The following is a 26,761-nucleotide window of genomic DNA, read 5'->3' as shown; positions in this document are numbered from 1 at the left end:
ATCTGTGCTACTTCAAGGATGGGAAGGAATGGTGTGGTCCCTGTACCCCTAAAGAACACACAGTCAGTTGGGTAAGCAGGTTTTATTGTTGCTGCTGGAGAGCCATGGCCAGCCACATCAGGACGGGGCAGTGAGGGGTGGAGAGTATTACTGGGCAGAGCCGTGAGGAGCTGCTCAGAGCAGGAAGGGGATAATGGGCATGCGCAGGGGCGGGTAGTCGCGGAACTCCTTCAGGTAGCTGCGGTGCTTGCCCTTGGCCCAGATAGTCATCTGGGTGAACCCCACCAGGGAGAAGAGGGCCACTGTGGGCAGAATGAGGTATCAGAATGAGGCTGCCTTGCTGGAAGGGCAGCCCACCGCACAGGGACAAGGAACTCACCTGGGACACACTGGGTCAAGATGGCAAAGCCAATCCAGGAGCCCACCTGCGGACAGCACAGGCAGAATGAGGACAGAGAAGGAAGCCCAGCATCACAGACAGCCCCAGAGGACAGCTACAGCCTCACCGAGGTCAAGCTTTCTCACTCCCCACAGCCCACTCCTGCACTTCACCATGTGCAGGACCTCAGACCTGGGAGGACAAAGGCAGTCCAGTCCCTCACCTCATAAGTGTAGTTGGGACAGGACACCAACAGGAACAGCCAGGTGAAGGGGTTCTTGGTGGGGTATGGGATCTTCCTGGTTTTCGACCCTGGCATGGAGGATAAGAGTAAGTCAGACCCCCTCCTCACCCTGCTCACTCAGCCCCAGCCCCAGCAAGCCACTCACCAGCAGGCCGAAGGTCCCGAAGAGCCATGTGGATGGAGAAGTTCCCAAGCTGGCAGATCTACGAAGGAGAAAGGGGTCAGTCCACAGCCCGCCCTCACCCCACCCAGCTGCCACACCTCACCACACTTGGTTGCTGCCCCAGCCTCTTTACCACAAAAACGGCCAGTGCCAGCTTAACCTGCTGAACTCCATAGGCTGTAGAAAAAGCAGGAAGGAGAGCCCTGTAAGGGGAAGCCTCGTGGTGGGGTCACATTGGGTAAAAGGGCACTGGACCCACTTACTAGGGGGTGTGTAGAGAGGGTGGTTGATGTAATAAGCCATCCATGCAGCAAAGCCCCAATAGTAGGTGCAGTTCTGGAAGAGCAAATGAGTTAGCATGTGGGGAGGGCGCAGGCACTGCTGCTGGGGGGGCGGGCAAGACAAGAAGAATGGGGGTGCTCACTTTGAAGATGTTTCGCAAAGGCATGGTTCCGTGAGAGAATCGGTGCACGAAGAGAGTCTCCAGCAGGCGCTTGATGTAGTGGAACGAGTGGCACATGCAGGCGAGGCTAGTGGGGTAGCAGATTCAGCCAGGGCCAATCCAGCCTCCACCCTCCCTCCCTCCCACCCCTACCTTCCTCCGGGCCCACTCACTGCACCACCGTATGCCGACTGGATGTAAAGTCATATTTGCGGCCATAAATGAAGGGTACCCGGAAGTAGAAGAGCAGGTAGATGAAAAGGGGCCCGGCATACTCCGTCAGGAAGACCTGGGAGTACCCAGAGACAAGGTGAGTCGCCCCAGGGTGGCTGAAGGCAGAGACCAGGGAAGGAGTCAGAGCTCACCGTCACCCAGCTGATCTGGGCCCCGAGGTCCCGGAAGTAGAGCGTGGCTGTGGTGCCCACAGGAAGCTTCTGTAAGACATCTTCATCTTTCAGGGACTTCCCCTCTACAGAGAGAAGTCAGTGTTTGGTTACTGCCCTGGTTTCCTGACCCCAAGAGCCCAAGGGATAGGCTGATGGACAGCTGTACTCACTGGGGTCCAGGCGGAGGGACTGGCGGGCAGGATACCACTGCGGGTCTGCCAGGAGAAGGTCAGGGGTTGCATCACCTAATCTGGCAAGGCTCAGCCTACCCACGCCCCAACTTGGCCTGCCTCTAAAGGCTTCCAGAACTCTAGGACCCCCCCAGCTCCTCCCACCTGTGCAAGGGCACACAGGATAGGCAGCGACAGATTTTTTTTTTTACCCCTTTGGATAGATAGCACAAGAGCATTCCTGCTGGTGACCACACAGGGGCAGCCTGCCCAGTCAGCCGGGCCTCACTCACTGTTCCAGTGTGCTGAGAGGCAACAAGCCGATGAGGGAAAGGCATGCGGAGGCATGCAGGCCCAGGTCACATCCAGAGGGGAGGCAGGAGTGGGGGGTAGATGTGTCAGGAGCAGGGGACAGATGTGTCAGGAGCAGGAATAGGTGTGTCGGGAGACTCACGTGTCTTGGTGAAAAGGGTCTTGATTTCAGAAATGGTGGCCTGAGGCTCTACCTAAAGGAAAACAAGGCGTTAAGTCCGAAGGGAGCCAGGCCTAGGATGGGCGAGGGGGTCCAGGTACAGGCAGGTCAGGATCAAGCTGGCTGACTTCACAGGGTACATCCGTCCTCCACCTCCTTTAAGGACACAGAGCCCTCCCAAGGCTGCCTTGTCCCTTCCCACACCAGGCTGTCAGCTTCCAGCCCCACAGAGGGGCCACAGCTGCTCACACTCTAGCGCAGTGGTTCTCAACCTTTCTAAAGCTGCCACGCTTTTTCTTTCTTTTTTTCCTCATGGTGTGCTGACCCCAACCATAACATTATTTCATTGCTACTTCATACCTGTAATTCTGCTGTTATGAATTGTAATATAAATATCTGCTATGCAGGATATCTGATAGACGACCCCAATGAGGTCTTGGTCCACAGGTTGAGAACTGCTGCTCTAGATGAAGACAATACCCTTTACACGCTTTCTGAAGGACAGGGAGGGCCACCGATGCCTGCATAGCCCTACGGGAGCTGTAAGGAACAGGGACCCAGCCCTCCTGGCACTTCACCCCCAGGGGTGCAGTCCTACCTTGTCCAGGAAGCACAGCTTCTCCCTCGTCTTTGCATCCCGAATCTCCACCTCAAAGAAGAGGACAGCTTTTTTATGCTTCTTGGCTGCTTTGTGGGGCATGGGCATGGGAAGACCATCAAGGCCTTGGTGGGCCTCTTTGGCTGCCATGCTCAAGCTGATATCCATGCCACCGCCGCTGACCCTCCTGCTCTGCCTTCCAGACTGTGGTGTCCACTGCCAGCCGCCAGCCCCCACCTCCGACCTCTCCTCACAAAGCTGCTGTGAGCTGGGCCGGGCAGCATGATCAAATTCTGCCTCGGTGCTGGAAGGGAGCCTGTGTCTGACCAGGCCCAGCCAGCGCCAATGCCAGATGTAACCCGAGTGGCACCAGGGCCTGGCCTGGCTAAATATAAAACCATCTCAGCCCGAGTCCCCACCAAAGGAGCCACAGTCCTCCCCTGAGGGCTACCCTCATACAGGCAGTTAATTGGGTGGGCACAGGCCCTCAGAAGTGCCAGGGGCATGAAGATCCCCCAGAGAAAGAAAAGGCCCACAGCCATGGCAGGCGCCACTAGCCCAGCCTCGGTGTGCAGCCCTGGCTGACAGGTTACCCAGCCTGGGGAAATGCCAGCTATCTGGAGAATCTCCGAGACAGATCATCCATTTCCACTTCTAAGCTGTAAGGGACACTGGATTATTTCCCTTGTGCATTTGTGTTCCCAGGGAGGTGACAAATTCCAGAGGTACTGGTGCAGAGTTCCCGAGTCCCTCCACCTCCCTCTCCACCGCCTCACTCCTCACAGTTCCTACCACATCAGGCCAACACAATGTGCTCACCCATGGACGAGCCTACCAAAGCCCAACACATACCCTGCCTGCACCCCTGGGGTCCACAGCCCCCAAAGGAGAAACCTGCAGGCTGAGGCCAGAAAATATGCACAGGGGCAGGGTAAGGAGGCAGGAACCCCAGGGGATCTGACCCATCGGGACCCAGCAGGTCAGAGAAGACTACTGCATGATGCTCAACACTGCTCATGCTGGCTGGGGGAGACCCAAGGGCTATGCGGGGATCTGCCACTTTTTTCCAGCAGAAGGGGGCATCACAGCCAGAGAAGCCAACTGTTGCCACCTGCATGCTCCCAACAACAGAGGCCATGGCACGATCCCAGGTCTGCTAGGGGTCCCTGAGAAGACATGGGTGGGCCGACATGGTGCTAGCACACAGAAAGTGTATGCATGTGTGTATGTGTGCATGTACAGGTTGGGAAGCCCCCACGAAGGTAACCCTACACAGTGATGCTGCCCTGTAGTTCCTGGGCTTGAGTTCAGAGCAAGGTTCCTATGGCAGGCAGCGGTACCCAGGCCTGCTTGCCCATATGTGCCAGAGCCTACATCATGGACACAGCATACTCTGGGGCGGATGGCTGAGTCCACACAAGGACAATCAGTGCCAGACTGAGCTGTCATACGCTGGGACCCCTCTAAAGAGGACCAAGAGGGAAGGAGCACATGAGGAATGTGCTAGAAGGGGCAAGGTGGCAGGGCTCTGGGCTGGGGCTATATTAATAGTTGCTGAGCCCCTAGAGTCCATGTGAATCACAGGAGGGCGGCACAGTGTGCACTGGGAGGGAAGGCCATCGAGTTCCTGCTGAACCACTCAACAGCTTAAAATACAACCAGCCCCTCTCCCTACTGGGCCAGCTGCCGGGGAGGGCTGAAACCCTAGCCTCTCCCCCAGCTGGGGCACTGCAGCCAGGCCAGGAGCCGTGGTGCACCAACTGGTGGGCAGCAGGAGAGCGCATGGAGAGGGGCCACGGTGAAGAGCAATCCCAAGCCACAAGCTGAGGGACTGCCTGCAGCAGAGGTGAGTCGGGGGCCTCCCACGGCCTGCACAAGCCCAAGCTCCACACAGCTGCCATCCCCCCAGGCATAGGTCTAGAAAGGCCCAGTGGGCCAGGGGCCGTTCTTGCAACTCTCTGAGCCTCTAGATTTATTTCAAAACCAAGATAAAAGGTATGTTAAGTGTAGCAAGAAGGTTGGCGAGATGAAAGAAACCAGACTTTCAAGCCCAGGATCAGACCAGGACAGACAGAACCCGGCTGGTAACCTGGGGCGGGGGGGGCCAAGAGGAGGGGGGAATGCTGAAAGACACATGCTCTTTGTGGCTAAGACAAAGGTGCCAGTCACAGAGGTGGGGGCCTGCATCCCGAAAGGTGATGAAATCCACTAGGCTGTGTACTTTTTTGGGAGGAGGGGTATCAGTGAGGGGTGAGACAGGGTCTGAGTTCTTAAACTCAGAATGCTCCTGTCTCAGTTTCCCAAGTGCTAAGGAAGTACAGGTGTCGGCAACACACACTTGGACTGTGCACTTTATTCAGTCACAGGAACTGCACTGCAAAAGCTCTGGCTTCAGGGGGTTCTATGGAGGGCTCTCACACTGCAAGGCAGATACTGTACCACCAAGTTACACCCCAGCCCAATCAGTAACAGACAGGCAAAGTGTCCATCAAAAGAGAGAAGACCGCATAGCTCCGGGGAACAGGCTAAGGAGATGGAGGGGAATCAATGTGCACCTTAGACCTTGGTCCCCACCCCACTCGTCAACCTCTGGCCACCCCCACCCCTGCCATGTAACGATCTCACACCCTCATCCACACTGAAGCCAGCCTGGAGTACAACCAGGAGGGGCACCTAAGTCGGGGGTCAGAGGGCACAGATGGCTATGGAAAGGTGCCCCAGCCAGGGTGACCCCTGAAGGCAGGCAGCCAGGTCTGCCCATGCTGGGGAGAAATCACAACTCAGCGAAGGAAGGACCCCCTACAGTGAGACAGATGTTTATCTGTGTGAGGGGTAACCTGAGTCCCCAAGCTGGCCAGGGGCAGAGGTGGGGGACCTGCTGTTGAAAGCACAATAGTCAGGGGTCAAAGACAAATACAAGGGCAGGAGCCCTGGCATGGCACATGCGCTGCTTCTGCGATGACAGTCCCACTAGTCTGTGAAGAATTCTCACCCAGAGGTTGCTATAACGAGGCCTGGCTGGAGCCAACAACAACTCGGACCAGCCCAAGGTCAAGGACAGCAAAGCAGTCTAAGAACGGAAGCCCACCCCAGGGTGGGGGCAGAGGGCGGGGGTGGGGGGTAGGGGGATGGATGCTGGCCTTGGCACACCACTGTGTGGCAAGACCAAGGTTGGCACACTAGAGAGAGCGTCTGTTCCTTGTTCTAAGAAACAAAGGTAGCACTCTTAAGGTTGTCCCAGCCTGGCAGGGCAACAAAAAGGCAGAGAAGCATGCCCTGTGTCACTGTTACACAGGAGGCTCACGCCTCCTGCCTCAGGCTCCTGGGCACCACAGCACAGCACCAATTAAAACAGTAATCCCACCAGACACGGTGGCATAGGCTTGTGATCCCAGCAATCAGCAGATGGACTCGGGATCAGTTCAGAGCCAACCCTAGCAACATCTAAGTTTGAGGCCAGCCTGAGCTACATGAGACCCTGTCTCAAGAGAAAAAAAAAAAAAAAAAAAGACTACAGATAGTAGTCTAGTTACTGCCTGTCCACTGGCCCTAGCCCACCGAGCTTTTGCTAAAAAAAAAAAAAAAAGAATGAGGGGAGACCAGGGAGAGCTTGTTTCTGCCCTGGGCCTGGCTGTTTTCTAACACCCAAGTGATCCCAGGCAGAGCCCGGTTCAGTATCACCCCTTGGGACCAGGACCTGGCCATGGTCTAAGAGGCTGCTGTCCCCTTGTCTGCTTCAGGGCCTACACTGCACTCCAGGCTGCCAGGCCTTACAGCCCTGGTTCTAAGGCACCCCATACTGAGAGAATGGATCTGCTCACCAGGCTCCAGCATGGTCACCTCAGTGGTGACCCAGACCTGACAGGTTCTGCAAGGCATAGTGGGGTTTACACACATCCCTGGACACTACATTTTTAAAAGACCTCTCTGTGTGGCTCTACGCAAGCTCTCCACCTCCTCAGCCACAAGGTGACAGACTCTTTCCAACTTCAGCAGCCCATTCTCACTGTAGGAATTAAGATAGCAAAAGGCAAGAAGACAACCACCCGAGCATTCACACAGCGCCATCTAGAATAGACGCTCAGCAGTGGCCAGGTGTGCTGACATGTGTGTGCCTGGGATCCCAGCTCTGGGAGGATCAGAAAATGGGAGGCCCACCTTGTCCTGGCCTTGGCTACATGCTCCGGGAAAGAGAAAAAGCACAGGGATATCACACGACTGACTATGGCAGAGGAGCACTCACAGAGGTGCCAGGAGCCAGCCAGGCCCCTCTGTCCTGCAACCTTGACTGCATCCATGCAGCAACCCAAGGTCAGAGGGCTGACAGGATCGTGCCCCACCCAGCTGGTGGCAGTGAGCCTGAACACAAGCAACAAGGAGCCATGTGGGAGGACAGGGAAAGGGGCGATGACAGCCAATAGAGACTGCAATACTTTCCATTGTCCCCTTGTGCCAGGAGGTGGAAGGATGGCCGGCAGAGACAGTCCTAGGGATAATGAGCAAGCACACAGCTGGGGTGCAGGACAGACCAAAAGAAACCCTAACCTCACTCTTCCACTTAGCAGCAGAGTCCTTGGGGAGCCACCACCTGCCTGCCTACCCACTCTCCCTGCCTCAGGCATGGGAACAAACACTACCAAGCCTTTCTCTCAACCCAAGCCTCTGTCAAGGGAGCAGGAGCAAAGGGAAGGAAAGAAGCATGCAACATGCAACCTGTCACCAAGAGTTGAGGGAAACCCAGATGGGGACACAGCAGACAAGAACAGAGCGACAGCTGGGCGTGGCAACACCCATCCCACCCCTCGGGAAGCAGCGCAGGGAGCACCCAAAGTTCCAGTCCAGTCGGGCCTGCATAGCTCCAGGCTGATCAGAACTACCCTATCTCAAAAATAATAAAGCTGAAAATAAGGTAAAGGAATAAAGAGCTCCCTGAGAGAGAGCTGTCCAGCAGAAGGCCTGGGAGAAGGACACAGCCATTCACCATCCAGGGGAGGAAGGTCCAGGCAGAGGCAAGTACCAAGATCCTAGTCAGGTGCCCAGCATGGCTGAGGAGCAGGGAGGGAGAGACACAGCTGAGCAGGCCTGTAGGCCAGGGAGCACCTTGGCTTTAGCCTGGGCTCAGATAGGAGTCACATAGGGTTTCTGAGCAAAGAAGGGACACAAGTTCATTCGGGAGTTCACAAGTGCCAGTGCTGGTGGGACAGTCTGAGGGGGGGAGGCAGAGGCAGGGAGACCGAGACGGGGAGGGACAAGAGAGGAGGAACAATGGTTGGATTCTAGACTTACAGAGTGGAAGCAGCAGACCCCAAATAGCCTGAACCTGGAGACAAAAGAGCAAGAGTCTGGTCTGCCGAGCCGGGTAGGAAGGAGCAGCCCCATCAAGGCCAGGCTGGACGGGTCACACCTGCCATGTCTGCGTGCCACAGTACTCAAGCTGCATGCACCTCTTCACAAATGCGGGAGCCCTGCCGCTCCAAGGTCCTCTGCCTATAAGCCAGACCATGGCTGCAGCGTTCATGTCCCAGGCTAGCTCAGTGCCTCCGACCAGCTTTCCAGGTCAGCCACGAACTTACACACCTGGAATTCTGGGTATTCAACTATGGGGCCTGCCCGATGACTCTAGGTGGGGACACTGGTAAGCAGTTTCAACCCTGCTGGGCTCCGTAAGTGCCTCTCCTTTGTAATGACCCCCAGGGCCGGCACTGCGGGTGTTAGTTACCTCTCTGCTGCCGTGATAAGACACCATGACCAAGGCTTTCTTATAAAAAAAAAAAAAAAAAAAGCATTGAATCTGAGGCTCGTGGTTCCATAGGGTTAGAATCCACAGCCATCATGGCATGGAGCATGGCAGGGGGGCAGGCATGGTGCTGAAACTGTCTCTCACATCTTGAGACACAACCACACAAGGCAGAGAAAGTTAGCTGGGAATGATGTAGACCTCAAAACCTACCCCCAGTGACACACCTCCAACAAGGCCACACCTCCTAATCCTTCCCAACGGTTCTACCAGCTAAGGACCAGGTACTTAAACACGTACGTTTATGGGACCACTGTTATTCAAACCACCACAGCAGGCTTCGAGTTCATGTTCCAGATGAGGAAGCACAGTCTACAGACTGGGTCACCTAGGAGTGCCTGAGGCAGGAGGTCAGCCATGAGTCCACAGGGGTGGAGAGAGCAAGCCAGCGCTCCCTCAGGCTCTCAGCCCTGGCACGGGTCCCCACAGTGGACAGCCCGGCACAACACAGCCACACAGTCAGTATCTCCACGTGGCAGGGCAACATGCTCTCTGCACTCACTGCTACCAGAAACCCCAAGGGAAGATTCAAAGAACCTCTCTGGTCCTTCAGTCCGCTGGTGCAAGCACTCCTGAGGCATAAGGGCATGTACACTCTTCTTAGGGACATTGCTGAGCCCAGAGGGCAGAGACCTGGCCCAACCATTGGCCCAAGCACAGGGCAGGCAGCTGACCAGTTAGACACACAGCCTCCCCGCGTTCATCTGAGACTCCAGCTCCATGGCTTTGGCTCCCATTCTCTTTTACTTTCCAGAAATACCCAGTAACCCTAATAATGTTGTGATAGCTGATGGCCTGCTCTCTGCTGCCAGAAAGCCAGCACAGACTGCACCTGCTCTAGCCCAAATTTGTCCTTCCCCAGTGGCCTTGGCATCTGACCTCATTTCTCCATGGTGCACCAGGGGCAAGGGACAGGTCTTTTGCTAGCCAGCCTCTCTAGGAGCAGTAGTGGGAACAGGCTACCCCAGACAGGGGCAGCACAGACGCTGACCACCTATACTTGGCCTATGATCAGGTTACTTCGAGCTCCAGCCCGTTGCACCTCGACAGAAGCCACTCTGAACACTATGTTCACAAGCTCTCAACCCAGGACTGGCACCGAGTACAGAGGCCACAGCAATTAAAGGGGGTAGGAGGGAGGAGAGGGGAAGAGAAGGGAGGGGTGGGGAGGGGAGGGGAGGACTAGGGAGCAGAAGGAAGGTAAAGGGAGGAAAGAGGAAGAGTAGGGAGGGAAAGTGAGGGGCGGAAAGTAGTAGGGAGGGAAGAGGTGGGGGGGGGAGAGATAGCTCAGCACGTAGATGCTTACCACCAAGCCTGATGCAGAAACTCTATCCCCAGAACTCACGTGGTGAAGGAGAGAGCAGATTCCCGTGGCACAACCTCTGACTTCCACGTGCAGGCTCCACAGCACGCCCACACACACTGTATTTTTCTGTTTGGATTTTTGTTTGTTTTGTTTTGTTTTTGAGGCAGGATCTCACTAGGCAGCCCTGGCTAGCCTGGAACTGACCAGGTATACTGGGCTGGCCTTGAACTCAGAGATCTGCCAGCCTCTGTTTCTGCCTGGAGACATACTTTTTTGTTTAAAGTTAGTCTGTGCACCTTATAACCTAGCATTCTGAAGGCAGGGGAAAATAGATCTCTATGAGTCTGAGGCTAGCCTCATCTGTAGAGTTATGTTCCAGGCCAGCAAGGCTACACAGTGAGATCCTGTCTCAAAAAGCATCAAAAAGCTGCACTGACCTCTAGCACCATAAAGGATTAAAGAAAGAAATATAGTAAAACTGGGTATGGCTTAATAGCAGAGCATCTGACTGGTATATGTGAGGCTCTGTTACAAAGAAAGGGAGGCCTAAATCCAATTATCCAAAAGGAGAGACAGAGACAAAGGCAGACAGGCTACAGCAAATCTTATTTTAAAGGGCCAGTCTCCATTTTCAAATGCATGCAGACAGTATCACCTATGCAGGGCATGTGGATGCTACAGAGGAGCCAAGGACTGACCCACATTTCTTGACCCCAGAACCCTATGTACCTGTACCAACCTCTGCTAGACCAACATGGTACAGTGGGCCACACCCAAGACACCTCCTAAATCCAGAGATGCCAAGGCAGGATGGAGCAACAATTCCATGTTTTCCCACGGCAGGTGAAGGCCACTGCCACCATCCAGCCTGGGAGAGCGGGAGTGTTGCCAACACTAGCTAAGGTCAGAAAGGCAAACAGGAAGGTTTGTGGGCATCTAACCCTCAGGCTGCATGTGCATTCACAATGACTGCCATGGGCTAAGCATGCTGGTGCCAGTGATGAGGCAGAGGTTGTCCCATGCAAAGCTAACCTGGGCTACACAGCAAAATACCGTCTCAAATACAAATAAAAAATAACAGATTGCTACAGCAGTACCCAGTGGACTGGCAGGAAGAACCCTGTCCTAGGTGCCAACATTAGAAATTCTAACCACTGCCTGGCATATATGACTTCAAAGTTCCCACAGACAGGAGCGAGACCTGGCTTAGCGTGCATAAAGCCCTGAACTACAGCCCTCTAGCATCACACAATAAAAAATATAATTAAAAAATTTTATCTTCTTGGTGGCGGGTCTATATCAAAGTGGGCAGTAGGTGCTTAGTATACACAAGGCCAAGATTTCATCCTCAGCAAAAAAATATAAAACACTTCCCAGGACCGGAAGGGACAGCCATCTCCAAACACCCCTACCATACTGCCATGGCCCACCCCGAGAGCCTCACCTAGTGACTCCCACACCCTCCTTCCGTGTCCCAGGGCTGTGGGCGGGCAGCATGCACGTCTGCCCTGCTGCTCTCCAGGCTGACAAGAAACTGCAGCTGGGGGCACAGGTCTCGAGCCCCAGGACAGGGCTAAGAACTCACAGGGCTGAGCCTCGCCTGCCTCTGTCCCTTACTGTGCCTGAGCTCTCAATCTGGGAGCTGCAGTCTCAGCACCTCTGCCCTCCTCCAGGGCTGTGCCTATCCTGTTCACGGGTCCTCCCACCTGCTGCCCTTTAGCAATTAAAGATCTAATTCGGGCCTCTCTCCATTTCTGGACAGGAAGACTCAGGCAAGCCAGGAAGCTTAAAGAAGTCAGAGACCCTGAGGATGAACTGACTAGAGGTGTTCGACGGCCACTGTCCATTATGCCCGCCCCTGGCTCCACTCAAGCCGGCAGGCAGGTGAGTCTACGCATGCGCTGCATGCGCTCCGCTTGCCAGAATAATCCCCTTTGACTGTGAAAAACCAACGCACATTCCAGACACTGGAAATCTGGAGAGCCGGCCACATTAGGAAAAACATCTTTGCCAGGAACTCACTGAGCATATATGTATGAGGTCTAGTTTTAACCCCCAGCGAAAAGGAAGGACAGCAAGGGAATGAATATGCAAAGCAAATAGGTCTACATAATATGAAGTGACATCACATCACAAAACATTACATGGAACAGACACAGGTGTGGTGGAGGCAGGACGTACATGAAGATTTCTATACAAAGTGGTCAAGAAAGTCCTCCCTAGTCATACTTCAGAAGGCACAGGCAGGTGGATCTGAGTGTGAAGCTAGCCTGGCCTACATGAGTGTTGGGCTGGCCAGGCTAGAGTGCTTAGTGAAATCCTGTCAGGAGAGGGAAGGTGAGGATGCAGCTCCCTGATGGGGCTCTCGGTCAAACCCTGAAAGAATCAAGGCTGAAGGTGGCCATCCTCACAGAAGAGCAGCCGTGCCAAGGGCCTCAAGTTAAGCGGAAAGGATGCTCACAGATATGTGGTCTGGAATCATATGCATAGAGGAAGAAGATGAGGTGGAAATGCAGAGGTGATGTGGCAGACGGTCCCAAGGGCTGGGTGAGGAGAGGCCTGACTTGAGTTTAATTCTGCTTGCTTTGCTGTGACTGCTGACACGGGGTTTCACTCTATAGTCAGCCCTCTCTGACCTGGAACTCATTCCATGCCTGTAGTGGTCTGCAGCCGCCTTGGTGCTCGGATTAAAGGCGAGCACCACCATCCCCGGCTGTGGCTTGAATTCTTAAGGGATCCTTTTGAGAGAATTAGTAGTCTGGATGCAGAGGCCTGCCAGAGGCTGTGAAAATAACTCCCTCCAAACAGCAACAGCGCTAGGCACTGGAGCACACAGAAGGGCACTGGCAGTACACCGGAAAGGTCAGATTGAGACCCTCTATCCATCATCCCATTAAACACCTACCTGGAAGCTAGTCACCCCAGCACTGAGAGGTTGAAACAAGAGGATCTCAAGTTCAGGCCAGCCTGGGCTATATAACAAAAACTTTATCTCAAAAATAAAGATACACCTGGATCTGGATGGGGCTCAGGATGTGGTCCTGTAGGTTTTGCCTAGAAGACTCAAGGCGTGCGCGCACGCACACACACACAATTACATTTTAAAATACGCACATATATTATACTGTTTATCACTATCTCCTGCTTAAGGAGTGAGAGGAATCACCTCTACTGTACTAAAACTTTTATTTACAATGATGGGATTCTATTAGTCCATAACATCTGAACAATAAGTTAATAACAAAATATCATTTTTTTAAATTACAATAAGAAAGGCAGGAATGGGTGGGATGTGGATACTTCAGGGAGCCAAGGCAGCAGCAGTACTGGCTCCTAGAGAAGCTGCTGGCTGCTGTGACAGCAGGTGCAACAGGTGACAGCTGCCATGACAGCAGGTGCTGCAGGTGACAGCTGCAGTAACAGCAGGCACAACAGGTGACAGCTGCAGTAACAGCAGGCACAACAGGTGACAGCTGTCTATCTACCTGCTGAACAGCACACCTGAAGGCCAGCCGATCCTGCTGACCAAATGGAGACTTCCTGTGAGTGTGAGACAAGATCTGTCACACACAGACCTTCCAAGGATAGAAGAATCAGAAGGTGGCAGGAGGGACACAGGACGGATACAGGCCCTTGTAACTCCCCAGGGATAAGTGGAAAAGGCTCCGCTTGCAACAAAAACTATCAAAAACTATGCCCAGCTTCTAAGCTATTTACAGTACCTCTCTCTCTTGGAAGCAAGGCAGGGAGAGACTGAAAATAAGCAGTGGCCCTGTGCCTTTCCAAATACAATGGTTCTGTGAGAGCCCCAGAGGACTTAAAATAGACTGCCCTCTGACAGTTACACATTAGGTCAGATCAACAGGTAAGAGAATTTCATCATCCCCGGCATAAAGTCCACAGGTCCTCAGGGAAGCTACAGAATCATGCCCTGCCTAGCCAGCCTGTCTAACATGGAACTCCCAGAACAAGGAAGGCTGGGCTCCAGGTAGTGTCTGCATCTGAGCAGGGCTGAGTGAGGACCCGGTCAGGGATGAGGGCAATCCCAAACCTGGCCAGGGCACTGCAGAGAGCTTGGCCAGCAGCCATCCATCTGGCAGGACATTAATACTCCACAGTACAGAACAAGCTCAAACTCTTAAAACTAGCAGTCATCCAGTCAACACATAGGCAAACAGGGTTTCTCAAAAGTATGAATGGCCAAGAAAAACAAAAGGAAAATAGGCAGGTGTGGTGGCGCACACCTTTAATACCAGCGCTCAGCAGGCAGAGGCAGGAGGATCTCTGTGAGTTCGAAACCAGCCTGCTGGGGTTACATAGAGAATTCCAGGCCAGTAAGGACTTCACAGTGAGACCCTGTCTCAAAAAGGGAAAAAAAAAAAAGCACGAACACCAGATGGGTGGCCACACCTTTGATCCCAGCACTCTGCAGGCAGAGAAGGGCATCTCTGTGAGTTTGAGGGCAACCTGGTCTACACAGTGAATTCCTGGCCAGCCAAGGCTATACTGACAGTCTGTCTTTTAAAAAAGGGGAGGTGGGTGGGAACTGGAGATGTGACTCCGTGATTGATAACAGCTGCTGTTCAATCGGACCACTTAATCAATAGTTGACTGGACCCCAGCACCCATGTCAGGTAGCTCACAAAGACCTGTAACTCCAGCTCCGAGGGATCTGACGGCCTCTTCCGGCACCCGGACACACATGTGCATGTAACACTCACACAGGTACATAAAACAAACACACGTAAGTAAAGGCAGCCTTTTTTTTTTTTAATGTTTTTATTTTAAAGAAAAGTGTCTAACGGTGGCATGTGCCTTTAGTCCCAGCACTGGGGAGAGAGAGTAGGTGAGATGGAGGCCAGCCTAGTCTACTACAGGTCGAGTTCCAGAACAGCCAGGGCTACACAGAGAAACCCTATCTCAAAACAGGGCCCCTCCAAAAAAAGAAAAAAAAAAAAAAAAAGAAAGAAAGAAAGAAAGAAGAAAAAGAAAAAAAGAAAAAGGGTTTAGTTCAGGTCTCAGCAAGTAAAGGCACTCTAGTCATGCCCAGCAGCCTTAGTCCTCTGAGCTCCACATGTGAGCCATCACTCTCACACACACACACAGAGTCACAATAACAGTAAACTAGTAATTCTAAGTCCTGAGGAGGCGTCTGAAGAGATGGCTCAGCAGTTCAGAACATCTGCTGCCCCTGCACAGGACCCAGGTCCAATTCACAGTGCACCCATGAGAGCTCACAACCGCTGTAACTCCAGTCCCAGATGATCCAAGCCCTCTTCTGGCCTCCACAGACACCAGACACACATGTGCTGTACATTCAGACATGCAGGCAAAACACTCATATACATAGTTACCAACTGACCAGTTTATGTCTTAAGAGGACAGGTACAGCTAGGATGGGAGAACCTTCACAGCTGCTCCAGGCCCTGAGTTTGCTCCCCAACATCACAAAGGAGGAGGGGTGCCACAGGTAGGCTACACTCCCCGCAGCAGACAGGGATGCAGACTTGCCTCTACCTGATGATTTAGAGCTGAGAACTTGGCTACAGTCAGGCACAGTGCCCAGTACCTCAGCCTCCCCAGCAGCCCCGGAGAATGCTATCCATATCCTGGCCTCCTACCTGAGAAAAATCTAAACGGAAAAGTGGCCCTAAAGGCCACGTCCTGCACAGCCATACAACCACCCCTCCCTTGGTACATAATCACCAGAGCCTGTCTGGATTCTGCTACCTGCCAGCTTATAGACATGAAGTTCTACTGTTCTGTGCCTCTGTTTCCCCAAATGTCAAGTGGCTAGGAACCATACCTACTGCACATGTAAGACCACAGGCAGGTATGGGCAGACAACTGGGATGGAGAACAGTAACAAATGGCTCAGCATGTGCCAGCCCCTGGGCTCATCCCCAGTGACAAAGAAAAAAGCAAGCCAGTTATAGTGGTGCCAGCCTTTCATCGCAGAACTCAGAAGGCAGACAGAGCTCTGTGAGTTCAAGGCCAGCCTGGTCTATACAGTGAGTTCCAGCTAGCCAGGGCTGAGTAGTGAGATCTTGTCTATTACCAAAAAAAGGGGGGTGTGGGGGGCACAACGGAGAAACTAAAGGCAACGAGCACACAGCTTTATTATGACTGTGATGGCTAGCTACACTCTCAGAGCTGAGGTAAGTATCCCCAGCTGTTAAAACATTCTGGGCTGTCACTATCAATAGCACCAAGGTGTTAAGACCTGAACTTGACCAAACAGTTTTCCCACCCAGCCAGACCTGCCTGTCAAAGGGCAGGGCACTCAACCAAAGCCAACAATGTTATCAGAACTAGAAGTCTCTTTCTGGACCAGCCCTGCACACTGGCCAGTCTGTCCAGGCCACTTGCTCCTCTCTCTGCGGTGCTCTGTGGGCGTCTAAGTCGTCCCTAGCAATAACCGACCTAACGTGCACATCGGGACCATCAGCTTCTCCCAGGGTCCTTCAGTCTCAGCTTGCCTCCTCTGCGCTCAGTGTGTGCACCAGAGCACCAAAGCTTGGAAAAGACCACCCGACAACACAGACATGGCCATCGCTGTTCAAGTCCCAGAACTCGCTAGTCAGCTCACAACTATAACTCCAACTACAGGGCACCTGATGCCACGCAGACGGCACACAGATATACACATGCAGACAAAAGACCCATACCTATATACATAAATACAGTAAAAGAATGGCCACGGCCCCAGCCCTTCCCGGGGCAGAGAAGGATCGCACCCCAGGTCTGCTGCAAAGCCTGCACACCCTGCTGTCTTCCTAGAATGGAGAATCAGTACAAATACAGCTAAGGAAGGAGAGGGGCTGGCCCTGGGCAGGGTCAGCTCCCATCTGCACAGTGCTGGTGTCGAGGCTGAGATCGCTGACCCAATGTGCTGTGCAGCTTATGGGTTCTGTAGAGAGGTGTGCAAACTGAGCCACTGTGTGCCCAGGGCACAAGCCGTATGTATTCATGGTCTGAGGCATGCTCAGTCAGGAGATCTGTGACGTGCTCAGAGAAGCCAGACACAGTAGCACACCTGGCACCAGCACAGAAGAGAATCTAAAAAGAAGTTGGCCAGGCGTGGAGGTTCATGACTTTAATCCTAGAACTTGAAAGGCAGGAGCAGGGTGGGATCTCACTTGAGTTCCAAGACAGGGCTTCCGAAGAAATTTTCTCAAAAAAAAAAAAAAAAAAAAAAACTAAATTAAAACTAAAAAGTATCACACCCAAAGCTCTCCTGCACACACAGCCTTGATGGCGTTATCTAGCTTCATCATGATGTTCCCTAACCTTCATGGTCCTTTCACAACCACACAGGTTTCATTCCAAGGAACGAGCACAGACAGGCTGAGAAGTTAGCCCATCCACTGAGTCAAACCATTTCGTCAGGCGGCCATGCCAGAATTCGGTCTGAGGCCTGACTCGGTACCTGCACACAGGTCTACTTTCTCCTCACCTATCACCTACCTGTCTGTTATCTGCCTCTAAGCAATTGCTTCATAGCACCAGGCGTGATGACACAAGCCTGTACCGCCGATAACCCACAGCAGGAAGAACACAGATCCAAGTCTGCCTATGCTACATAGTGAGAGCCTGTCTAAAATTCCAGGAGCTTGGAAGCGCACACCTTTGGTGCCAGCACTCAGGAGGCAGAGCCAAGTGCACCTAAGTTTGAAGCTAGCCTGGTCTATGTTTGAAGCTACCCTGGTCTAAGTGGCCAAATTCCAGGTTAGCTAGGGCTACGTAGTGAGACCCTGCAAAAACAACAAAAAACGAGGGGCATTGAGTGGCAAGCTCAGTGGTTTATAGACACTGAGTTTGGACCCCAGAACCCATATAACACCTGTAACCCCGAATTGTGATGGACAGAGAAGTGGTGCCCGGGATCGCCGGCCTCCAGCCTAGCCCAGGCTCAGGTTCCTGCGTCAAAACTTGGGCCAAGAATGATTAGGCACACGACACCCTCCTCTGGCCCCTGCCCAAATTCACATACACCAAACACACACAGATGATGATAATAACCATAATGTTTTTAATCGGGCCTAGGGATGCAGTTTAGTGGCACATGCAAGAAAGGCCCTGGGCTCCAATGCCTAACATTAAAAACAAACAAATAAACAAAAAAAAACAAAAAATACAGTAATTTTTTTCAATGTCTCTTGACCAAAACTACTTTCAAAATTTTCATACTAAGTCCTCAGAGAGAGCCAGGCAGGCAGGAACTGGCCTGAGGCGAGGTACTAAACAGCTACCTTTACAGCCTGCATGGTGAACTCTCACCATTCCATGAGCTCAAGGTCCGCCTGAGCTACAGAGGCTCTCTACATGGATGACTCTCAGGAGATTTACAAGGCACAGTATCTGTCTCGAGCTACCACAGGCATGCTCTCCAAGCACCGTCTCCAGTGGCAAAAACACTAATAAAAAAAATTTTAAAAAGAAACCCTGAGCCCAGGATAAGCTGTTTTCCAACGACCCTGCTGATTTATAACTATCCTAAGTTATACTCCCTGTTCAGGAAGCTTCCCCTCCACTAGGCCTAGGCAGGGAAGGGAGTCTCTATACTGATAAATAAGCAATGAACTGTGCTGATATGAAACTTACCAAGAAGCCGCAATCTGCACTCCAGGTGGAATCCACTGTGCCTTGGGTCTTCCCTGTGACCGTAACTGACCGTGAGGTCCTGAACCTTTCTGAGCTCGGGTCTTTTTAGGGTTGTTTACCTGCATGTTTAGGGTTGTTTACCTGCATGCACATCATGTGCACTTAGCTTATGCAATGCCCACAGGACAGAAGAGGGTGCTGGGGCCCTAGAAATGCTGTTGCAGATGGGTTAGACAGAATGTTGGTGATGTTGGGAATTGAACCTGGGTCTTCTAGACCCATCTCTCCAGCCCCTGGGCACCAAGTCTGGGGGCGCGGCTTTGGGGGGCAGGATGCTTGATTAGCCTGTGCACGAAAGACCCTGGGTTCCAGCTCAGCACCACAATATCCAAAAAAAATTAACTGTACTTCATTATATCTGTGGGGTCTTCCTATGGGCAAAAAGTCTTTCTCTTTCTTAAAATTCATTGTATTCCAGAAATTGGTTCTCTCCTGCCACCTTGTGGGGTGAAGGGATCAAATTCAGGTAAGCCTCAAAGACGCATCTCTACCTGATGAACTGTCTCACTATCTCCGAGGCTTCTGAGACGGGGAGGTTTCCCAGTGGACTGAGGTGCAAGAGGGCAAAGGATCGACTCAGTCCTTCAAAGGTATCTATTACTTTGTTATTTAAATTAAAATTTTAGCCTGTTGTGGTAGCACATGCCTTTAAACCCAGCACTTAGGAAGACAAAGCGAGATCCCTTGGTTCAAGGCCAGACTAGTCTACAAGGCAAGTTCCAGGCCACCCAGGGTCAGGCAGAGCTACACAGACTACACAGATTCTACCTCAAGAAAAATTACATTTTTATTTATTGTAATTGAACGCACACTGATGCATGCATGTGGAAGTCAGAGGGCAGCCTGTGATGCACACTGATGCGTGCATGTGTAAGTCAGAGGGCAGCCTGTGGGAGTTCTTTCCTTTCACCACCTGCATTCCAGGAACTAAACGGAACTAACCCCAAGTCTTCAGGTTCAATAGCAGACACCTTTACCTGCTGAGCCATCCTACCAGGGTGGCCTGGAATTCACGACGTAGCTAGGCAAGGATGACTCTGAACTTGTAATCCTAATGCCTTCATCTCCCAAGTACTGGGATCAATCACAAGCATCAACTACCACGCCTGGTTTTATCCAGGACTGCCACTGGAACTCAGGGTCTCCGGCATGCAGGCCTAACAGCCCAGAACTCTACTCTTTAATGTGGACTAAGCTGACGCTTTCCCCCATGATCTTAACTATGAAAGCATCTCTTCCATTTGTATTGGTCTGTACCGATAAAATGGCTCTGCAAACTGGGCTAGGAGATTGCAGATGCTCCTATCTCAAAACTATGGCCTCAGTGTGTATTAAACAAATGTCAACAGAGAATAAAATATATATACATATGTGAAATAACTTTTTTTCACCAAGGTCACATTGGCTTTTTGGGTTTTTTTCCCATTTACTTTACTTATTTGTTTATTTATTTATTCACGTCATGTACTCATTACAGCCCCCTTTCTCCTTCCGGCCCCCCTCACATAGCTTCCCCACCCCCTCCCCTTCTCCTCTGATAAAAGAGAAGCCCCCCTGGTTACCAACCCACTCTGGCACATCAAGCCACTGCAGGACCAGGCGCATTCTCTCCCACTGAGGCCAGACAAGGCAGCCCAGTTAGGGACACAGGATCCACAGGCGGGCATCAGCAGGAACTCTGTCCCTGCTCCAGTTGTCTATAAAGACCAAGCTGCACATCTGCTACGTATGTGTGGAGGGCCCAGGTCCAGCCTTTGTTTGCTCTTTCGTGGGTGGTTCAGGTTCTTGGAGACCCCAAGGGTTCAGGTCACTTGGTTCTGTTGGTCTTCCTGTGGTGTTCTCTCCAGGCCCCTCAAGCTTTGTTTTTATTTTTCTTTTCTTTTTTTTGTCTATTTCATTTGGTTTGGATTTTTGAGACAGGATCTCTAGCCCCAGTTGGCATCAAACTCACTATGTAGTTGAAGATAACCTTGAACTCCTGATCCTTCTGCCTCCATGTCCCAAGACCTGGAGTGTACCAAACCAGCTTGCTTGCCGGGTTTTCCTCAGGGCCAGGGATCCGACCCAGGTTAGGAGCGTGCTCTACCAAATGAGCTCCACCCCTACTCCCCAGTTTGGTTCTTGCCTGCCTTTGTCCTGCAATGCTGCTGTGGAACCCAGAGCCTCCGAGCCTTGTGTGTGCACACTTGTGCATACAACTGCTCTGCCGGAGGAACTACCATCAGCCCATCGAGGCACTGGGGGAAATGAGGCTCTGAAATAAACCAGATCAAGTTTTCTGGTGAGCCTCAGGCTGTGTTCACGCTCCTTGAAACAAAGCACCCGCCTCAGAAGCCTACCTGGCCTGATTTTCTACTAGCAAATTAAAATGATTGGCTGCAAACTCCATCATCCGCCTGTACTTCTCAAACCGAACATGGCTTTTCCCCCAGGGCAAGAGAGGGGGTGGGAAAGGAAAAACACCCCAGGGAACAAACCTCCTTTTGAAAGCACAGAGTTGATGGGGCGTAAGGATTGCAGACTCCCATCTCTGGTCCTCTGGCATCATGTTAAAAAAAAAAAAAAAAAAAAACTGGGGATTTCTAGATTCGTTTCACAGGCCCTGGGAAAACTACCAACAATAATCACGATACAGAAGATGAATAGCAATATTAGTATTCAACTTGTGATTAAAAAAAAAAAAAAGGATTATTTCCTATGTATTGGAGGTTCCTGAAGTATGCCAATTTCCAGAGACCAGTGGTGGTTGCCAGGGGCTGGGGGAGGAGGTAATGGGGAGATACTGTACACTGCTGTACAGCTTCAGTTTTACAAGATCATAGAGTACTTGCCTAGCAGGAGAAAGGCCCTGAATTCCAAGCCTAGCACTACAGACTGAGGGAGCAGGAAGGGAAGGGGGAAAAAAAACAAAAAACAAAAAACCAACCCTAACCTAAGGCTAGGCTGAGGTTGGCTAATTTCATCACAAATTTAAGATCTGAGGGGAGAAATACACACAACTCTCAGCTTGGCAGCTTTCATTTACCCGGAACCGCACTGCAAGTGGTTAGAAACTATGCCTTTGAAAAGAAATCTGCATTTCCTTTCTGTTCTGCAATTACTAGCAGGGACCTTCCGACAACTCACTGGACATCTCTGACTTTCACCTACATAGTAAGAAATTACGAATCCCTCCGCAGAGGACTATGAGTCTGAGGACAGATAACAAAACCTCAGTAATACGGTAGTTAGCCCTGACTAATGTATTCTTACTACGAATGTGAGCAGTGAGTTACTGTTTTATGATGATTACTTAAAAGCCAGCAACAACGAAATTAATATCATCAGGTCGAGAAGAGCATTAGAAGATTTGGTTTTAAGAGGAAAGGTGACCCAAGATACAGTCAGAAGACATGAGCTTCCAAAATGGTCTTGCGCATTCAGATTTCTTCCCTGGCGATCACCGGCTGGCGTGACCCTGGAACCAACTCCCTCGCCGCCCAAGCATCGTGGCGAGGTGGGTGCGAAGGTCGGAAGAGGCAGGCCAGCTGCAGAGCCCCTCCTGAGCCCGAGGCGCTGACAACGTGCAAGGATTGTGCAAGAGAATCGCTCGCACCAAAAACAAGTGCTCCGCACCGCACTCCTCCTGAACACCTGCCACTCAGGCCATCAAGGATGCTGCAAGGAAGCTGCAAGCTTTTCCTAGGCCCTGCAAGACCCTAAGAAAAGGCATCCCCAAACAACCTGGGTGGCAGGTTTATAAATACCCCCCCTGCACATGCGCAATGAGATTACACTGCGCCTGCGCCATGGCGGAGAGTCGGACCATAAAAAAAGGTTCCGAGGCCCTGCAGGACACTGCGGTCTGCGGTGACCATGGCCCAGGGCCCCGCGCTGCTTACCTCGTAGTGCTTCATGGTTCTTCCACAGGATGGCACCTGCTCTGCTGCAGCTGAGTGGCCGCCGTAATGCACCAAACACCACCCAGCTCCACACACACACAGGGAGCAGCACTCCCGGACTCCGGCTCCGCCCCTCTCTATGCGTGCGTCCCTCCTGCCAATCAGCGTGGGGTGCACCCTCTGCTCGCGCCACACAACTGACCAATCAGCTTTCGCGATCCAAGGAGCGCAGCGGACCCCCCCCCCCCCCCACTTTGACAAGCAAGATTAAAACCCGGCCACCCACCAATCAAAAGAAAGCCTCGGCGCCGCGCGCCCTCTGGCTCCGCCCATTGCAGTGTTGCGGTGGAAATCCAGCGACATCTAGATGAGGGGTCAATGCGGCAAAACCAGAACAAAGAGCGGCGTGGCCCGGAGAGCAAGGCTTGGGGTGAATTCGTAGATGTAGAGAAGCTCATCTAAGAGATGAGACCTCAGATATCATCCATCACCAGGACCCTTGAAAGGACTCCAGATATCACGAGTGGAGAAAGGAAAAGAAAGCCTGCACCGCATTTTGCAGGTGTCCCTTCCTAAAACAGCTCCTGTCAGTTGAGCTGGCCCTAGAAGCAAAACCGCCTTTGTCTCTGCCTGCGTTATCGTGTACAGTTTGGTTACTACTGGCTACATGTAGCTACTGAGCCCTTGAAATATACAGGAAAAAAAATGACAGGTGCTGCCAGTCTAAAAATACAGGACATCAGAGAACAGTGCAGAGAAAGACGACATTACAGGGGCTGGTGAGATGGCTCAGTGGGTAAGAGTTCAAATCCCAACAACCACATGGGTTCAAATCCCAACCCATAATGAGATCTGATGCCCTCTTCTGGTACGTTTGAAGACAGCTACAGTGAACTTATAATAATAAATAAATCTTTGTGCCGGAGCAAGTGGGGTTGGCCAGAGCAAGCCGAGGTGCAGCGGTCCTAAATTCAATTCCCAACAATCACATGAAGGTTCATAGTGTGTACTCATATACATAGAATAAATAAATCTTAAAAAAAAAAAAAGACATTACAGATGAAGGCACTTGCTGCCCTACCTAATGGGCTCAATTGAATCCCAGGGACCCACATAATGTAAGGCCGGAATAGAGACACCATGGCACATGTGCAAGCACACATATACATATACTCTCATAAGTAAATATAAAATGTTAAAAGCCTAGTGCAGCCAGATGATGGCACACACCCTTAGTCCCAGTACACAGAAGGCAGAGGCCAGCAAACACAAAGAACTCAAAAAACAAAGAGTCAAGGGCTGGTGAGATGGCTCAGTGGGTAAGAGCACCCGACTGCTCTTCCGAAGGTTCAGAGTTCAAATCCCAGCAACCACATGGTGGCTCACAACCATCCGTAACGAGATCTGGCGCCCTCTTCTGGAGTGTCTGAAGACAGCTACAGTGTACTTACATATAATAAATAAATAAATCTTAAAAAAAAAAAAAAAACAGAGTCAAGAAAACAAATAGCTGGTTTTTAAAAATGGGGTGTGGGAAAGCTGGTGACAATGTAATAGAACCAGGGGACCATGCTCCAGTTGAAATCGGCAGCCTTGGCCATGTGGCTCTGGCTTTAAAGTCAAGAATAGAAGGGGTTACTGGGACAACTGATGCTGGGTAGCTGAAGCTAAGAAATTAACCATGATTAAGAAGGGTCCAAGCTGGACAGTGGTGGCGCATGCCTTTAATCCCAGCACTTGGGAGGCAGAGGCAGGCGGATTTCTGAGTTCAAGGCCAGCCTGGTCTACAGAGTGAGTTCCAGGACAGCCAGGGCTACACAGAGAAACCCTGTCTTGAAAAAAAGACTGTGTTAGACTATGAGGACTTTTGAAGTTGGACTAAATGTGTTTTGCTGTAGACTCCTGTGTTTGAACAAGCCTATGGGTGCCAGGGAGTGGGACGTGGTGGTTTGAATATTCTTGCCCCAGGGAGTGTCACTATTAGGAGTTGTGCCCTTATTGGAGTAAGGGTGGCCTTGTTGTAGAAAGTGTGTCACTGTGGGGGTCAGCTTTGAGATCCTTCTCCTAGCTGCCTGGGAGATAGTCAGTCCTTTCCTGACTGCAGTTGAATCAAGATGTAGAACTCTCAGCTCCTCCTGCACCATGTCTGCCTGGACACTGCCATACTCCTCCTTGATGATAATGGGCTGAACCTCTGCACCTGTAAGCCAGCCCCAATTAAATGTTGTCCTTTATGAGAGTTGCATGGCCATGGTGTCTGTCCACAGCAGTAGAAACCTTGACTAAGACAGAGCCCTTCCCTTACAGCACTAAGTCTCCAAACATTCTGCTTGCTGTAGTCTGCAGCCTGAATATATATATATATATGTATATACTGCAGGAATGAATGTTCAGACATGGCATTTAGGGTTGGTTTAATAATATATAACAGGCCCGATAAAATTGTAGACTTTCTTGCCAGAAAAAAGGGGTGAGGGCCTGTGAATCAGAACAGACATGTTTTCAGTAGAAGAAATACAAATGGCTAACATACATCTCAAAGTATTCATCATTCTTTAGAGTTAGAGAAACAGAAATTAAACTTTGAGGCTTCATCTCATCGCTGTCAGAATGGATAAAACCAATACAACAACCATTAACAAATTCTAGAGGGGGTGTAGGGAAAGGTGACCCCTTGTTCACTGCTGGGCAGATTGCAAACTGGTGTAGCCACTATGGAAATCAGTTTGAGAATTCTCAAAAAGCCAAAAAACTAAACCATATAATCCAGCTATACTGCTCCTTGGCATATGACCAAAGGACTTCTCACTACACAGATACTTGCTCAGCCATGTTGGCTGCCATGCTATACACAATAGCTAAGAAATACAAACAACGTAAACTGTCTCTGATCGACGGCTGGCTAATGGCAGTGTGGTACATATACTCTGTGCAATACTATTTTGCTGTAAAGAAAACTGAAATTGTGAAATTTCAGGGTTCCACCCTGACACTCAGGTACTGATGTGGGATGCAGAGCAGAGGAGAATGCCCTCTGGTCATTAACCCTCTTTTACTGTTCTGGGGACCAGGACTGATGGCTTCTGGCAACTGACTCCTGCTGATAGCAGTAGAGTATTAGGAAAAGAAATGGAATTACTTGGACTCTTTATTCTTTAACTCAGGGGCCTCTCACTGGCCTGTCGAGAAGCTCATTAACTCTTTGTGAGGGCTGGCAAGATGGCTCAGAGTTTAAGAGCACTGACTGCTCTCCCAAAGGTCCAGAGTTCAGTTCCCAGCAACTACAAAGTGGCTCATTACTATCTATAATGAGATCTGGTGCCCTCTTCTGGCCTGCAGTATATATGCAGGCAGAGCACTACAAAATAAATAACTGGCTCCACAGAGAAAGAAAAAACATAAAAGAGGAAGTCAGCCTGACATCTACACATTTATTTTTCTCCCAGCCTTTTTATAGCTTCTTAGACAAAAGTTCCTTATAAAATTACCTCACAGATAAAATATTAAACAAAAGGGAGTCCCAGAAGATGTCAATAGTAAGTTCAAAGCAGTGTTTCATTCTATAAGCTCACAAGTTCAAAGCAACAGTTTCACATGCCCTTGCTTTCCATTGTGCACACTTGTGGCCTCATCCTTGGACCTGATCTAGAATAATTGATTTGTTCTAAGTGTATTTTTCTTCCTAGTGCAATTTACATGCCATAACAAAGAACTCTATTTACAGGCTGGAGAGATGGTTTAGCGGGTTAAGAGCACTGACTGCTCTTCTGAAGGTCCTGAGTTCAAACCCCAGCAACCACATGGTGACTCACAACCATCCGTAATGAGATCTGATGCCCTCTTCTGGTGTGTCTGAAGACAGCTACAGCGTACTTATATATAATAATAAATAAACCTGGGGCAGAGCAAGCATGGTCAGAGCAAGCAGAGGTCCTGAGTTTAATTCCCAGCAACCACATGATGGCTCACAACCATATGTACAGCTACAGTGTACTCATATACATAATAAATAAATCTTTTTTAAAAAACTCTATTTGCAGCTTTTTATTTTACCAGGAGCTTAAAATTACTTGAATCAATTCAGGAGTTCTATAAAATTATTATCAGGAATTATGAAATCATCAATTCATCTAAACAGCATTATTACGTGAAAGTACACCTTCATAATGATCTGCAGGAAGTTTGCTCAATAGGGTGGGCTGGTGCCCAGGATTCCTTAGCCTGTGTGATAGTGGCAGGAAAGACACAGCAGCATCAAG

General features: G+C 51.0%; 1 protein-coding gene and 1 long non-coding RNA gene across 5 annotated transcripts; one reads left to right on the top strand and one right to left on the bottom strand.

Moving 5' to 3' along the window:
- Positions 1-67: 67 nt before the first annotated feature.
- Positions 68-22,665, bottom strand: Tecr (trans-2,3-enoyl-CoA reductase). Of its 4 annotated transcripts, XM_021170297.3 has the most exons (13): positions 22,503-22,665; positions 2,855-2,905; positions 2,239-2,290; positions 1,785-1,829; positions 1,594-1,697; positions 1,402-1,517; positions 1,211-1,316; positions 1,050-1,122; positions 920-963; positions 769-826; positions 603-691; positions 380-425; positions 68-302 (listed from the first exon to the last, which is right to left on the bottom strand). In XM_021170297.3, exons 1-13 carry the CDS (start codon positions 22,515-22,517, stop codon positions 175-177), a joined length of 927 nt encoding a protein of 308 aa, XP_021025956.1. In that variant the 5' UTR covers positions 22,518-22,665; the 3' UTR covers positions 68-174. The 4 variants fall into 4 exon arrangements, with proteins under 4 accessions (XP_021025956.1, XP_029336375.1, XP_085699899.1 ...); XM_029480515.2 differs by lacking the exon at positions 1,785-1,829 and having other exon boundaries at positions 22,503-22,664; XM_085843773.1 differs by lacking the exon at positions 22,503-22,665 and having other exon boundaries at positions 2,855-3,165.
- LOC115031741 (uncharacterized) lies at positions 4,411-26,530 on the top strand. Its single transcript, XR_003837399.2, has 4 exons — positions 4,411-4,700; positions 11,720-11,841; positions 19,040-19,211; positions 26,227-26,530. It is a non-coding gene; the product is annotated as an uncharacterized LOC115031741 (long non-coding RNA).
- The last annotated feature ends 231 nt before the right edge of the window (positions 26,531-26,761 follow it).

Source organism: Mus caroli, unplaced genomic scaffold, assembly GCF_978045245.1.
Source record: "Mus caroli unplaced genomic scaffold, Mus_caroli_1 scaffold_10, whole genome shotgun sequence".
NCBI classification, from domain to species: domain Eukaryota; kingdom Metazoa; phylum Chordata; class Mammalia; order Rodentia; family Muridae; genus Mus; species Mus caroli.
The sequence above is the reverse complement of the archived record's forward strand: the minus strand, read 5'-3'. Positions and strand labels throughout refer to the sequence as shown.